Source organism: Taudactylus pleione, unplaced genomic scaffold (assembly GCF_031769625.1).
Source record: "Taudactylus pleione unplaced genomic scaffold, aTauple2 ptg000562l, whole genome shotgun sequence".
Lineage (NCBI taxonomy): Eukaryota > Metazoa > Chordata > Amphibia > Anura > Myobatrachidae > Taudactylus > Taudactylus pleione.
In genome coordinates this window covers 2,997,609-3,011,805 of record NW_028284964.1, presented here as the reverse complement: position 1 = coordinate 3,011,805, position 14,197 = coordinate 2,997,609, and the positions used below count along the sequence as shown (strand labels likewise).

At 49.8% G+C, this 14,197-nt stretch overlaps 1 protein-coding gene across 1 annotated transcript in view; it reads left to right on the top strand.

Moving 5' to 3' along the window:
- Positions 1 to 232: 232 nt before the first annotated feature.
- Positions 233 to 14,197, top strand: part of MBD2 (methyl-CpG binding domain protein 2) — a 60,766-nt gene continuing 46,801 nt past the window's right edge. Inside the window, exon 1 of the mRNA XM_088453002.1 lies at positions 233 to 538. Within this exon, the coding sequence (XP_088309128.1) occupies positions 429 to 538 (110 nt within the window). The 5' untranslated portion in view covers positions 233 to 428. The remainder of the gene's footprint in view (positions 539 to 14,197) is intronic.

The window sequence follows — 14,197 nt, the reverse complement described above, 5'->3', positions numbered from 1 at the left end:
GAGGAACACAGTGGGTGCGGTATTAGGTAGGTATTAGGTAAAACTACAACTCCCATGAGTATCACACAGCTCTGCCGGCAGCTAAGGCTCATGGGAGTTGTAGTTCCTTCACACTTGGAGCTTTGGTAGTTGCTTGGAGAGTTCAAAGCCCACTGTTACTGAATGTCCGGGAAGACCGCAGTATTATGTACTATCATGAGTTTTTATTATCCGCCTCTACAGCCCTGAGTCCTCACAGCAGGGCGGGTCACTGACTCCTGTGTGCTTAGTGTGTCCCTCCGCCTAACACGCCGTGACTAGTTTGCGGAAGGGAATTGGGCCGCCAGGGGGCGCTGCGCTGCCCGGAGAACTGTCAGTCTGTCAGTGCCAGCCAGGCTGGTGGGGCAGAGAGGCGGCTGCGGGCTATGGTGTAGGGCACAAGCCGGCGTATGGAGAAGCGGAAGATGGAGTGCCCGGCGCTGCCTCCGGGCTGGAAGAAGGAGGAGGTCATTAGGAAGTCCGGGCTGAGCGCAGGGAAGAGCGATGTCTACTACTTCAGGTACTAGGATGGCAGTGGCTGGGTGTCATGTACTGGGCTAGTAGTGGCTGGGTGTCAGGTACTGTTCTGGCAGTGGCTGGGTATCAGGTACTGGGCTGGCAATGACTGGGTGTCAGGTACTGGGCTGGCAGTGACTGGGTGTCAGGTACTGGGCTGGCAGTGGCTGGGTATCAGGTACTGGGCTGGCAGTGACTGGGTGTCAGGTACTGGGCTGGCAGTGGCTGGGTGTCAGGTACTGGGCTGGCAGTGGCTGGGTGTCAGGTACTGGGCTGGCAGTGACTGGGTGTCAGGTACTGGGCTGGCAGTGGCTGGGTGTCAGGTACTGGTCTGGCAGTGGCTGGGTGTCAGGTACTGGTCTGGCAGTGACTGGGTGTCAGGTACTGGGCTGGCAGTGACTGGGTGTCAGGTACTGGGCTGGCAGTGACTGGGTGTCAGGTACTGGGCTGGTACCGGCAGGTTATCGGGTACTTTGTTGTCACCGGCTGGGTATCAGAGACTGGGCTGTCACCATGGCAGGTTATCAGGTACTGGGCTGGTACCGGCTGGGTCTCAATACTGGGTTGTCAATGGCTAGGTACCAGGGACTAGGCTGACACCGGCTGGGTAACAGATACTGGACTGGCATTGACTGGGTTACTTGTGCTGGCATACAGTACTTGTCATGGGAATGGGGATACTCTATTCTGCAGAAGATTTAGGGACTGTCTATGTTTATGGTAGGAAAAGTGGGGTGCCGAGGTAAAGTAGGTGCAATAAATGTTGAGGGTGCTGTTTCTCAGATCAGCGCTCGGGGTGCCTTGTGTGGGGGGGGGGGTCCTGAACTGTGTCTCAGAAAACAGGCTAGGGCAGTGGTAGCCAACCCTGGTCCTCAAGAGCTACCAACGGTGCATGTTTTGTAGGTCTCCTCACAGAATCACAAGTGATATAATTAGCTCCACCTGTGGATCTTTCCAAATGTGTTAGTTAGTAATGAATACACCTGTGCACCTGCTAGGTGGTCTGGAAAACGTGAACTGTTGGTAGCTTACGAGGTCCGAGGTTGGCTACCCCTGGGCTAGGGGGTCTGTGACGCCCTGTGGCAGGTCAGAGCTGGGGCGCTGTCTGTCAGTACAGAAATGGGGGCGCTGCAGTGCTCTGTGGCAGGGGAGAGCTAGAAGGCACTGTGTGGCAGATTAAATATGGGGGCACTAGCACTGTGTAGCAGACAAGAGCTGGGGGTGCTGTATGGCAGATAAGCGCTGTGGGCGCTGCAGTAATGTGTGGCAAGGAACAGTGAGGGGTGCTGAGTGGCTGAGGAGAACTAGAGATGCTGTGTGCCAGGGGAGAGCAGGGGCGCTGTATGGCAGGGGAGAGCTGGGGGCACTGTGTAAAAAGCAGTGGATGCTTTGGTAGTGCTGGGGGGTTCGTGGTGCTCTGTGGCAGGGGAGAGCTTGTGGGGCAGCCTCGCTCTGGCAGTTAGTGACCGTTTGGGGGAGGCAACAGGATGTGCCGGCAAAAAAACGCAGACCTGTTACGGATGTTTTTGGGGCGTGTCTGCGACCCCACGCGCAGATAAAGTAGTTCCGACGCCTCATTGCAGACGGCCATTCTGCATGACAGTAGGGCTCCTTGGATGACCGAGTATCGAATGATCTGCAATGCAGGCTGCCTATTTGTACGCACTCGCTTGGATCTGCGAGGCCGCCGGTGGACGTCCCAATACATTTCCCAGCCGGCTACAGCAGGGCTTTACAAATTTTTCTAAAATCTAGGAGCCATGATGAAAGTGTAGGAGCCAAATCACTGTCCCCCCAAAACAAATTTACAGGAGTGAGTGAGGAGCACAGCTCTGTGTGTTATACACACTATACTAGTCCAGAAAATGATCACAGTTGATTGGATACAGTAAAATGGAGGCTCCCTCACTGCTCTGCACAGGGCCCCTGCTCCACCCTCCAGTAATAACTGACCTCATTTCACATAAAACAATGGTGCAAGAAAGTACAAACCCCCCTCCCCTCATGGTCACACCACTATCCCTCTGAAGTCGCTCCACAATCCCTGGCCACGCATAGACCCTACTACCGGAGAGCTCTATTCAGCCAGAGATAGGAGACAGTAGACCAGTGATTCCCAACCTCGTTCCTAAAGGCACACTAACAGTCCTGGATTTAGTTATATCCATAATTGTGCTCAGATGGTTAAATCAAAATAACTGAGACACTAATTAAGTCACTTATGCTCAAGTATGGCTATCTATAAAACCTGGACTGTTAGTGTGCCTTGAGGACCGTGGTTGGGAACCCCTGCAGTAGACAGACGGGACGTACAGGAGGATCAGCATAGACTGGAACAGACAGCAGTGATCCGAGCAGGCCAGGATGGAGAGGAGTCGTCAGCGCAGGCCGCGATGGACACGGGCACAGCAGTTACCGCAGGCGACGCTCAACACATTCACTCCTGTGCATGAAATGAACACCGCAATACTATAGGCACAAATCTCCGCCAGAGCTGATGAGGATCTGCTTCCTCCCTCACTGCAAAATCTGGTAGCCATGGCGACCTGGCCCCCGGGATTTGTTGAGCCCTGGGCTACAGCATTAGCATATATTGTGTGGGATTGGAGTTGCGAGTGCATTAGCTTACATCTGTGCATCAGGCCCAGTGGTCACACTGTGTATCGCTGTATATAAAATTCAGAGTTGCATAAAATTGGATTAAAAAAAATAAAATAAAAATCAAAAATTGATTTATTTGATTGAAATCAGACTTTTTGGGATTTGAATGTTTTTTTTTTTATAATTTTTTTTTTTTAAGTAAACGTTTTTTAAACGTTTATTTAAAAAAAAATGTGATAAAAAATCCTATTTAAATCAAATAAATCCAGTTTTTAATTAAAAAAAATAATAATTTTTACGCACCCCTGAAATAAATGTACTAGCATCACAGTCTGTGAATTAGTCATCCAGTGTGGTGTTGGACAGAAGAGCACGCTGAGAGACGGAAGAGCTTCCACTGATTTAGAACCTATGCTCTAAGTGAAAGGGTATATTTTAGGGTTATAGAGTATATTCCTGAGGAATATGTAGGATGGTAACACATTACAGCCACCCATATACTGGTCGATCCGGCTGCTTCGCCCGAATAGTGGGCGTCTGCATCTCTGTCTTATTCCCTCCTACTCGTACAAAGAAATGTATGGCTAAATCTAAACATTTTCTTTGATCTAACGCTGCTATATTTGTGCGTTTGAACACTTGTCACATATACAGTCAGATGCAGTAATTGTTCATCACATCTACCGTCCATCTCGTTGTGTCTTTGGCTCATACACACATCAGATTTTAGCCTGGATAGATGGTGGGGCTTTTTACGCAAAACGGCAGATTAGCGCCGCAGCCGGAGGGCGTTTCTGTACGAATTCCATCGGCCGCGGCATTAGCATTCACCTCAGAATCAGGCCCTCAGTCTTTATCAGTGAAGTGACTGATTTATAATAGCATTATGTGTACTTACTTGACTTGTACATTTAACACAAAGCGTTGGGTCAGTGCATTTATAGTATAAAAAGTAACAGCAAAGTGTCCTCTCCGTTATTTTTTAAAATTTTTATTTTGTCTGAAAATCAGTGTTATACATGTACGCCGCAGATTTTGTACAAATGTAATACTAGACACAGTGGATCCATAACCAGGCAAGGGGAGGTTTACTGATTAGATATTTAAAGCACTAAGGGGGTCATTCAGACCCGGTCGTTAGCGCCGATGCGCTCGGACCGGGTCGATGGCCCCCCACAGAGCATGCGCACGACGGCGCCGGCGCCGTCGTGCGCATGCGTGAGACCCGCTACGACCGACAGCGCCGGTCGTAGCGGGTCTCGATCCAAAGGGGGCGAGCTGTCGATGTTGATTGACAGCTCGCCCCGTTTGGAAGGCGGGCCGGGGGGGTGGCAGCCCAAACGGAGGCTTTCCCATGGGAACGCCTACCATTTGGGGGCGGCCCCACTGACCTCACTAGTGATGTCAGTGGAGAGCTTCCGGCTCAGACAGAGCCAGAAGCTCTCCGGGGCTTACGACAAGGGAGACCCTACCCTAGGGTCTCGTCGTAAGCCCAGATGGTCGCGATGGTCTGTGACCATCGCGACCATCACCGGAGCGGTCGTTAGAGCTGTGGGTGTTAACCCACAGCCTAACGACCGCAACAGAGGCGGGCGGTCAGGATGCAAGTGGCCGCCCATTCTGAGCGACCGCTTGCATCTTCCGACCGCCTCTGAATGAGGCCCTAAGTCCACGTTAAAGGGCTTTTTTTTTGTTTTAAATAGAAAAAAAAGAACCTAACTTGTTCTTAGCTGTCCTCCTAAAAATCATTATCTCCTTTTCAAAATCTCTATGTGGGTTGCAAAATATGGCTTCCATTACAAAGAGACATAGGCTGACGGGTCTCGGCATGTTATGTAGTGTTCCCGCTAGGCTGTTTTAGTGGGGCACCTTCGTAAGTGCTGGACATGCCCCCCCAAGAGTGACAAATTGGGGGTGTGTCACAAGGACTACACCCCCTTTCAGGAGTAGCCCTTTCCACACCTCAGCACCCTGCCCCGCCAACGGTCTATCATGTAATGGCAGTGGGCATGTTACAGAGCCGAGAGATCTCAGAGGAGTGTCCCAAAGCATCTCTGCTCAATAGGTTGTATGTCATGTGACTGTGGCTGCCATGGTAGTCCACGATGCGGCAGAATTGTAAAACTTTAAATAGCAGCCTGGAGAAACCAAACAAGGGAAACATTGTAAATACTAGCATTCTTCTTGTAACCTACCAAAGTGATCTATGTTAGAAACACATTTTTTTTTTTCCCGCCTAAATATATCACTGTGACGTGGGAGGATCTGTAACCTGCACACAGTGGACAGGCATCCATTTTGTCAGCTGAACCAATATTCCTCACAATGCAGTCTAATCCATTCCCAAGGGACCGGTCATACGAGACAGGAAATGGCGCTGGCTTCAGCTGTACATATAACTGGTTACTATGGTAGTAAAGAGAGAATTTTTTTTATTTTGTTGGCACCTCTTTGGGATACAGGCAAAAACAAGGGAGGTTTTCCGGCCTGGATAACCCGCATAGTATTAGCGCAAGAGGTTCCGAAGCGCCGTCGCAGCTAATATGAATAATTGAATCTGCCCCCTCCATTTATTTTCAGGGTGGTATGAGCAGCACATTTACAATATAGTACTACAGATCAGATCAGTGAATTGAAATAAATATATTAATTATTATTATTATTACCTTTTCTATGATGCCACATAGCAATAACGTACAGAATTACATGGGTATACCGTGAACACTATAGACAGATACAGGCCAGAAATAAATGACCACAGATAGGTAATTACAACCACAAAATGCATAATTACGTAACAAATCTTGAGGAGAGGGGGCCCTGCTCGTGAGAGCTTACTTTCAAAATATTTATATTTATTTTTTATGTGTACTAATCTGGCCATTTAGTACTATGCACGCTACAAATCAAAGGTGTACTGTGGCGTGAAAATGGTAATTCATAGCGACACGCCTAGCAATTTTTTTTTTTTTTTTTGTTCTTGATCACCTAGGGAGGGGGCGGATAATGTGTTATGTTTGTGATTCAACTGCTGCTATTAGGAGAGAAATTGTTAATGATCTTATTCCCCCAGCTACTTGTGCAACAAAGGCTGTGCATTGCAACATGTGCTGGGATAATTGTATACTGCAATCATAGATGCGGGTGTATGAGTTATTAGCAGCTATTCGATAACCCTTATGGTAATAGCACCTGTAACTCCATGATATAGAAACTGAATGGCAAATTGTTACTGTGCCAGTGATGGTGATAGCAGAAATGGGCAGTAGCACCTGGCCACCCCTTAGTTTAACGTGCAGTAAATTGACTTAAGTTAATTTGTGATTGGTTGTGTCGATGCTCATTTGTGATTGGTTGCTATGAGTTCCCGCTCATTTGTTATAGTTGCCATGGGTCCAAGCATATGAATAAGGAAATGCAGTCTACAGATGTATCCTCGTACCCCCAGCCTTAATACGCCAAGCAGCGCGCGACCTGGCACGAGTGCAAACGACAAGCCGCTTTACGGGACTGCACTGATCAGCTTGATATGCGACACTTGTATATCTGTGTGCGGCGACTGAATCTGTATACGAAGCACAATGGAACTTGGTGTTGAAAAAAAGCTATGGCTGCTGCATTGTAGCACTTCGTATACAGACTCGGGGCCTGATTCAGACCTGCTCGCCAGCGCTATGCGCTCGCAAGCGGGTCGATTGTTAGGCAGTGCGCACGCTCGCCCCGGAGCGAGCGCACAAAGCACTCGCTCCGGCGCTTTCATCCAAAAGGGGCGGCTGTCGATGTTGATCGACAGCTCGCCCCGTTGTGGAAGGCGGGGCAGGGGGGGGGTGGCTGGGCAAACGGAGGCGTTCCTGCAGGAACGCCTGCCATTTGTGGGCGGCCCTACTGACATCACTCTATTAGAGCAGGAAGTCCACTGGGGCTTGCGGCAACGAGACCCTACCGCAAGGGTCTCGTCGCAAGCCTGATGGTCGCGATGGTCTTGACCATCACGACCATCACCTGGCCGCTCACATGAGTTGTGGGTGGTAACCCACAGCTATGCGAGCGGCCAAGAGGCCGCAACTAAAAAAAGCGCCTCTGAATCAGGGCCTCTGCACTTTATTCAGAGTCGGTCGTGAGCGAGCGCCTCTGAATCAGGGCCTCAGGACCTTATTCAGAGTCGGTCGCGAGCGCCGATGTGCTCGTAACCGACTTGATTGTTAGGGCTGCGCACGCGCAGCGGCCGCACTGCGCACGTGCAAGCCCCGGAGCGACAGAGAAACTGTCGCTCTGGTGCTCGCTACCAAAGGGGCGGCTGTCGATGTTGATCGACAGCTGCTCCCGTTTGGTAGGCGGGCCGGGGGGTGGTTTCCAAAACGGAGGCGTTCCTTTACGAACGCTAGCCGTTTTGTGGGCGGCCGCACTGACATCATCAGTGATGTCAGTGGGGAGCTTCCTGCTCCATCAGAGCAGAAAGCTCCCTGGAGCTTACGAGTGCCCAGACCCAACCTTAGGGTCTGCTCGTAAGCCCCGATGGTGATCACCATCGCGACCATCAACCTGTTCGGTCGGGTGGTAACCCACAGCTTAACGATCGACAAGGAGGCGGCCGTTCAGGATGCAAGCGGCCGCCCTGATTCAGGGCGACCGCTTGCAACTAACGACCGCCTCTGAATGAGGTCCTCAGTCCCAGTCGCACACAGATATACAAGTCTCACATATCAAATGAATCAGTATAGACTCCTGGAGCAGTTTTTCACACCTGTTTGTGACTAGGGCCCATATTCAGTTAGAGCCGAAAAGTCAGAAAAGTTTTGCCTGTCCGACTTTCTGCCTCTTTCGCCTGTTTCAGAGGCGAAAACTTTTCTTGCGCGTCCCCACTTTTCGCCCTATTGAATTCCTAAACACGCGAAATCTGCGAATGCGGAACAGGCGGAAAGTACTGTCAGAATTGGGGAAATCAGTCTGTACCCCCCCAAAAAATGCAGTAACATAGGGAATCAATGTAGATGTGTGCTAATAGCCCTAATAAAAGTGTTTGGGGTACTTAAGTAGTTTAAATTGCTTCTTATTAGAGTCTTTGTAAAAGTGGTGAAGAATGGCATAAAGCTGTATTTTTTGGAGAATATAAGTAGTCCTGTCAAATTTGGGGTACTTGAAAATGGGTGCTAGCTTATTTATATGTCTCTAAAGTGAACTTTTTAAAAAACTTCAAACTCACCTGCAATCCTAAAAACACCTGACCCATCCTTGCAGACCCCCAAGAAGTCTATTTAGCTAGTTTTTATATTGTCCCCCCACTTTTTACTTTTTCGGCCCCAAAACGAAAGTACTTTTTTCGGTGTGTTCCGAGGTAATTTAATTTTTTTTTATGATTTGTCCTTTGGGGGGGGGGGGGCTGTCCCGAGAGTTCTGAGTCGTTTCCCCACGTTTGCACCCCAAAATAACGATTTTGCACTTTTTTTCACCTGCTATTCATAGGAGATACTTTTCCGCCTATTACAATGCATCGAGTTTCCTCTTAGGCGAAATCCTCCTGGAATTGAATATGGAGATACTTTGGAAACAGGCGGAAAAAGTCCGAATCCGCGGAAACTTTTCGCCAAACGGCACTTTTTGCTTCTAATTGAATACGGCCCTAAAATGCATTTTCGGGCGAATAGACTCAGCGCAAACCGAGCCACACGGGACCTGGCACGCTGAGAAGGGCTGTTTGGCACGATGGCAGCAATGGTGTATGAGGACACATCTGTACTAAATGCTGATATACAAATGTCCGTATAAACACGTCTTCCGGAGTACCGGCGTGGTGTGGTGACAGTATTGTGTATAACGTGATGGTACCGGCTCTATTACAGATGTGCTGACATAGGGCCTGATTCAGAGCCACTCGTAAGCGGCAGCTCGTTCGCTCTGAGCGATGTTTGCCCAACTGCGCATGCGTACGGATCGTTATACGCATGCGCGAACCAGTCAGTGCGGCCGAAATTCATGTGCTCGCAAAATAGCGAATGCCTGCTAATTTGAGTGACAGAAAGAGGCGTATGTGGGTGGTAACAGGGGAAGGTGCTTGAAAACGGGGAGTGGAGATCCGATCGCAGGCGTGCTTAAAGGTCAAAACGGGCGTTTTATGGGTGTGCATAATTAATACAGCAGCGTCATTGACCACGTCACTGGGTTTTTTTATAGGCAGAACTGCTCGCAAAATTGTGGTAGCAAAAACCAACCACAAGAATAGCGAGCAGCTCATACGCTGGTCGATGTACTCGATTAATCTAAAAAATAGCGGACATGACGTAGGATGCGAGCGGCCAGGGGGCGTAGTTTCCTAAAAAACGACCGCAAGTTTTATACGCTCGTTCAGACCTAGAGGTGTGAACAGACCGCAAACAGCGAACGGTTCATTTGAATAGCCACCCCTATTTTCTGGACGAGCGAGCGCTAATTGCGTCCGGCTCTGAATCAGGCCCATAGTTACCTCTTTGTTGTATATGTGTTTGTGTTCCCTCTGCTGTGCTTTCTGCGCCTGGTATGGGGGCACTAAGTCTCATTATAATGCAGGGTTGCAATGTTGGGCAGTTATGTAGCAAGACCCTCGTAAGGTTGTCCAGGCAGCATTGAGTAGTTCATCCATATGGCCTCCATGGCCGATCTGTATTGGGCCCTGGACATGATATCGCTTTAAAAAATAAAAATCTGTCCCTACATGTTTGTTACTAACCTTTTTAAGGGTCTTGGGGGCCGATCCAGCGTCACGTGCTGCTGCGACTGCTTTAGTGTCTCTTGTAGTAGTCACGTAATGCTAGTGTCAGCCCTTCGCCTTGCGTGCGCCTGAATGTGCAAGACTGAGATGCTCGCTATGTGCGTCTTTAGACGCCACCATGGGACGCACCTCGGAGACTTGCATCAGCCCCTATGCCCAGTGCCGATTCTTCATCAGAGTATGGCCTCCAGTGTCAGCTATTAAGCGTCTGAGTTTGCCACCAGTTCAGCGTCATTGGCAAGTCCCTCCTATAACACGCCCATTGGCACGTCACTCCTATAACACGCCCATAAGACGTTACATCTCCGTGTGTCTGAATAACCACCGCCCAGTTAGTGTTCACTCTAGCTCCGGCGGCAGGCAGGGCACCGGAGCTAGATAAGGCACTGCCGTGGGCGCACTCGAAAAAGGGTCGTGGCCATGGAAAAGGGGCCGTGTCTATAAGACGCGTCCCCTTTTCGTCACTCTTGGGGGCGTGCCTGGTACTTGCGGACACACTGGGCAGCCCCCAAGCGCTACTGACAGGGAAAATAGATGTCGGGCGCATGCACTCGGTGTCTATTCACCGGTGGTGACCGGGTCACCGCACATTTCCCGAGACGCATGTGCCCTGATGGTTACCGCTCTAAGACGCAGATTGAAATTGTGCACAGAGAGATGGATTGTCGGGGGGGGGGGGGGGGGCATTTCATGGAGGTAACAGCCGCTGACGCGTCGCGGTTAGAGACTGCGTCCAAAGACCCAATTACACTGACACTGGCGACCATGTTCATACGGAGATTCTGCGCCTGGTGCAATCTCTGACGGTGCACCTTCATACGCACAGAGATGTATTAGTGCCGGCAGCTGGTGGGCGTCTCAGTAGGAAACCATCGGCCACGGCCTTAGCATAAAGACACAGTAGTGGCAAAAGCCACAGTCCACCTCTGAATAAATGCGAGAGACCATTACATTCCATTATGTGCATGAACAAGGAGAGTCAGGTGTCATCAAAGGGATTTGCAGCTCCTACTTTAATTACAGGAACTGGATATCCCCACCTGGGGTCGGGCAGTTGTTTTAGATGGGGTGCCACTTGGCAGGTTTTGGTCAACACTCGGGGGCTGCATGCAACCGTTTCAGATACCTGTCATGGCTCCCTCATTGCGTGATGACTCTGGCTCCCCCAGGCAGTTTCGGAGTGGGGTGTTGGTGAGTGCACTGCTCATTGCGGCTTGCAGCCCGTGGAGGTGAGGGCAGGCATGAGCTGCCATAATTGATGTTCCTGTATGTGCGCAGCACACATGTAGCAAAGCTGCTCGCGTGTAATTGAATCTGCCTCTAAGGTGTTTCTCCATCGCATGCTCCAACCAACTGTAGGAGACGTAAATGTGTTACCCATCTAGAGCCCAGATTCTAGATCTGTTGGAGCAAGCAGCAAGCGCGCAGTGCCATGGTAACCTGTGGATCTTGGGGCGATTCCAGCAATGCTGCCATAACCACGCCCGGTTAATCATTAAAGTTTAGTTGATCGTCTCATTCCAATAAACTTTATCAGTTTCATCCCAATTAGCATGCGGTGCTGTAGTAAGAGCTTGCGGCTTCCTGTTGGTCCAGTGGTCAGGACCTGGTCTGGCAGACATGCAGTATTTTGCTGGATAACACTTTTGAGTAGCTGAATGAACTGGGACCTGTACACAGCAACATTGTATCCCCAGGAGGAACTGAGTGCAGCACCCAGGGCCACTAAGGCTGGGTACACACTAGGCAACCCGCCAATGTACGAGGGAACAATATATTGGGCGGTTGGTACACACTGCACGATCCGGTGAATGACCGCCCGATATATCGCTCACCTGTACCATTCACCCTCCTGGCTTCGGCAGCCGGGCCGCTCTTTTTCTAGAAAATCGCAGGCATGTCTGACCGTTTAAACGCCGTTGCATGGACGTGCATAAATTAGCCATTGCGATCTCCTTCGCACGTGTCAGGAGAGCCGCGGTGTTTGAGGCACGTCAGACAGGACTCAGAGGTTGCGTGGTGCCCAATCTGTATCGATGTTACCAATGTTTATGCGGATGCACGTCATTGGATGGATATGAGAAAGCAGCAGTGGGCCTTCCTATGCTCGGGGAAGCTTTGGAGACATTAGCATATTTTCGCAATTGCGATCAGTAAGACAGCGTCTCCGGCATACATGCATAGACCCATGCGGCTGACCACTATAATGTACGGGTGCGGTATAAAAGAGCGACAATAAGAAAAGGACGACCGTCAATAGGTAGACACCAAATGGCAGAGACAAAAGGTCGACTGACAAAAAGTTGACAGTGCAAAAGGTTGGACAGGGTTAAAAGGTCAACAGAGTCAAATGGTTGCCAAAAAATGGTCGACACATTTTAATTTTTTTTTGTAATTTAACCCTAACTCTTCCACTAGTGCCTAACCCTAACTGTCCCGACCGATGAGGCAGATGAGTCTAGCCAGATGAGGCACCCTGCTAGAATAGCACCCTGCAGCCAGAATCCATGCAGCAGTGCCGCCTGGAGCGTCCTTAGGATGCTTCAGACAGTCACACCACTGCCCTTACAGCTCCCTGAAGCATATGCTTCGGGCATTGCTGTAATCACCGGCGGTTGTGGCCCCGCCCCTTGTGACATCACATGGAGGGGGCATGGCCTGCACCAGGCCCGCAAATAATGTTATATATCAAAATGGCCCTCGGCAGAAAAAAGGTTCCCCACCCTTGCCCTAGTGCCTAACCCGAACATTCAACACTGGCAGCCTAACCCTCCCCCTAGTGCCTAACCCTAACCGTCCCCTCCGGCAGTCTAACCCTAACCCTCCCCCTAGTGCCTAACCCTAAGCCTCCCCCTAGTGCCTAACCCTAACCGTCCCCTCCGGCAGTCTAACCCTAAGCCTCCCCCTCGTGCCTAACCCTAACCGCCCCCTCCGGCAGTCTAACCCTCCCCCTAGTGCCTAACCTAAACTGTCCCCTCTGGCAGCCTAACCCTAACCGCCCCCTTCGGCAGTCTAACCCTAACCCTCCCCCTAGTGCCTAACCCTAAGCCTCCCCCTAGTGCCTAACCCTAACCGTCCCCTCCGGCAGTCTAACCCTAACCTTCCCCCTAGTGCCTAACCCTAACCGTCCCCTCCGGCAGTCTAACCCTAACCCTCCCCCTAGTGCCTAACCCTAACCGTCCCCTCTGGCAGCCTAACCCTCACCCTCCTACAAATGCCTAACACTAACCATAAAAAACACATTGACTATTTTTTGGTGTCAACCACGTTTACCTGTGGAGCCTTTGTCCCTGACGAACTATTGCATGTCCACCATCTGGTGTCCACCTATTGACTGTCCACCTACTGATTGTTAAACTTCTATCCGGATATCATAATGTCCAATCTGTGCATACTGTGGGATATATTTACTAAAGGTCAATTTGTAATTGATTTCATATCAATCAACATTGATGTTGAGTTTCTGGGGCTAAATCACACATTTTCTGACAGCCAATTTTTTTATTTGTATTTTTAAGGGGGGAATTCAATTGTTTGTGCCGGTGACTTTCATTTCTGCTTACACCTTCCAGGGGTGAAAGAGTCAATTGTTTTGGGGCGCCCCGACCAGGACTTTAGACGGGTTTAGCCGCTATACAAGGTTAAACCGTTTCTATATGGACGCGATAATGGGTGCCCAAAACAATTCAATTGCTCCCACGGACCCCCATTAATTATCCTGGGGCTCAAAACAATTGAGTTACCCTCTGTTTTTTCAAATGTATGATTTAGCCCCAGAAACACAAAATCAACCTTTAGTAAATTTACCCCTGTATGTCTGATAGCAGATCCCAGGAGCCAATGTGACTTAAATTCCCTGCTGGCACCTAACATTTCGTAGCATTCCATGGATGCGTGTGGCATGGCGGTCTGTCTCCTCCCCCTCTGACAGCCATCATACAGGTCATGTGATCCGGCTGTGTGGTTGTATCTGGTACGATCACATGACCCGACCATTTGCAGCGTTCGCCTTAACCTTTAATTCAAAGGAGCATCAATTTTACTTTTGTCATTACTAATTTTGTAGCGCCACCTCCAAATACATAGCCCTGTACAGAGAAAATGTGTTATTCTATTTGTTTTTGGAGTGTGGGAGGAAACCCACACAAACACAAGGGAAACATACAAACTCCGCACAGATAGGGCCATGGTCGGGAATCAAATTCCTCATGAGGAAGCAATGCTAACCACTTTGCTACTGTGTAGTATGTCACCAGCAGGTAATTAGTACTTTTTGCTATTTAATTCAACAGATGTTGCTAAGCTACACATTGAGGG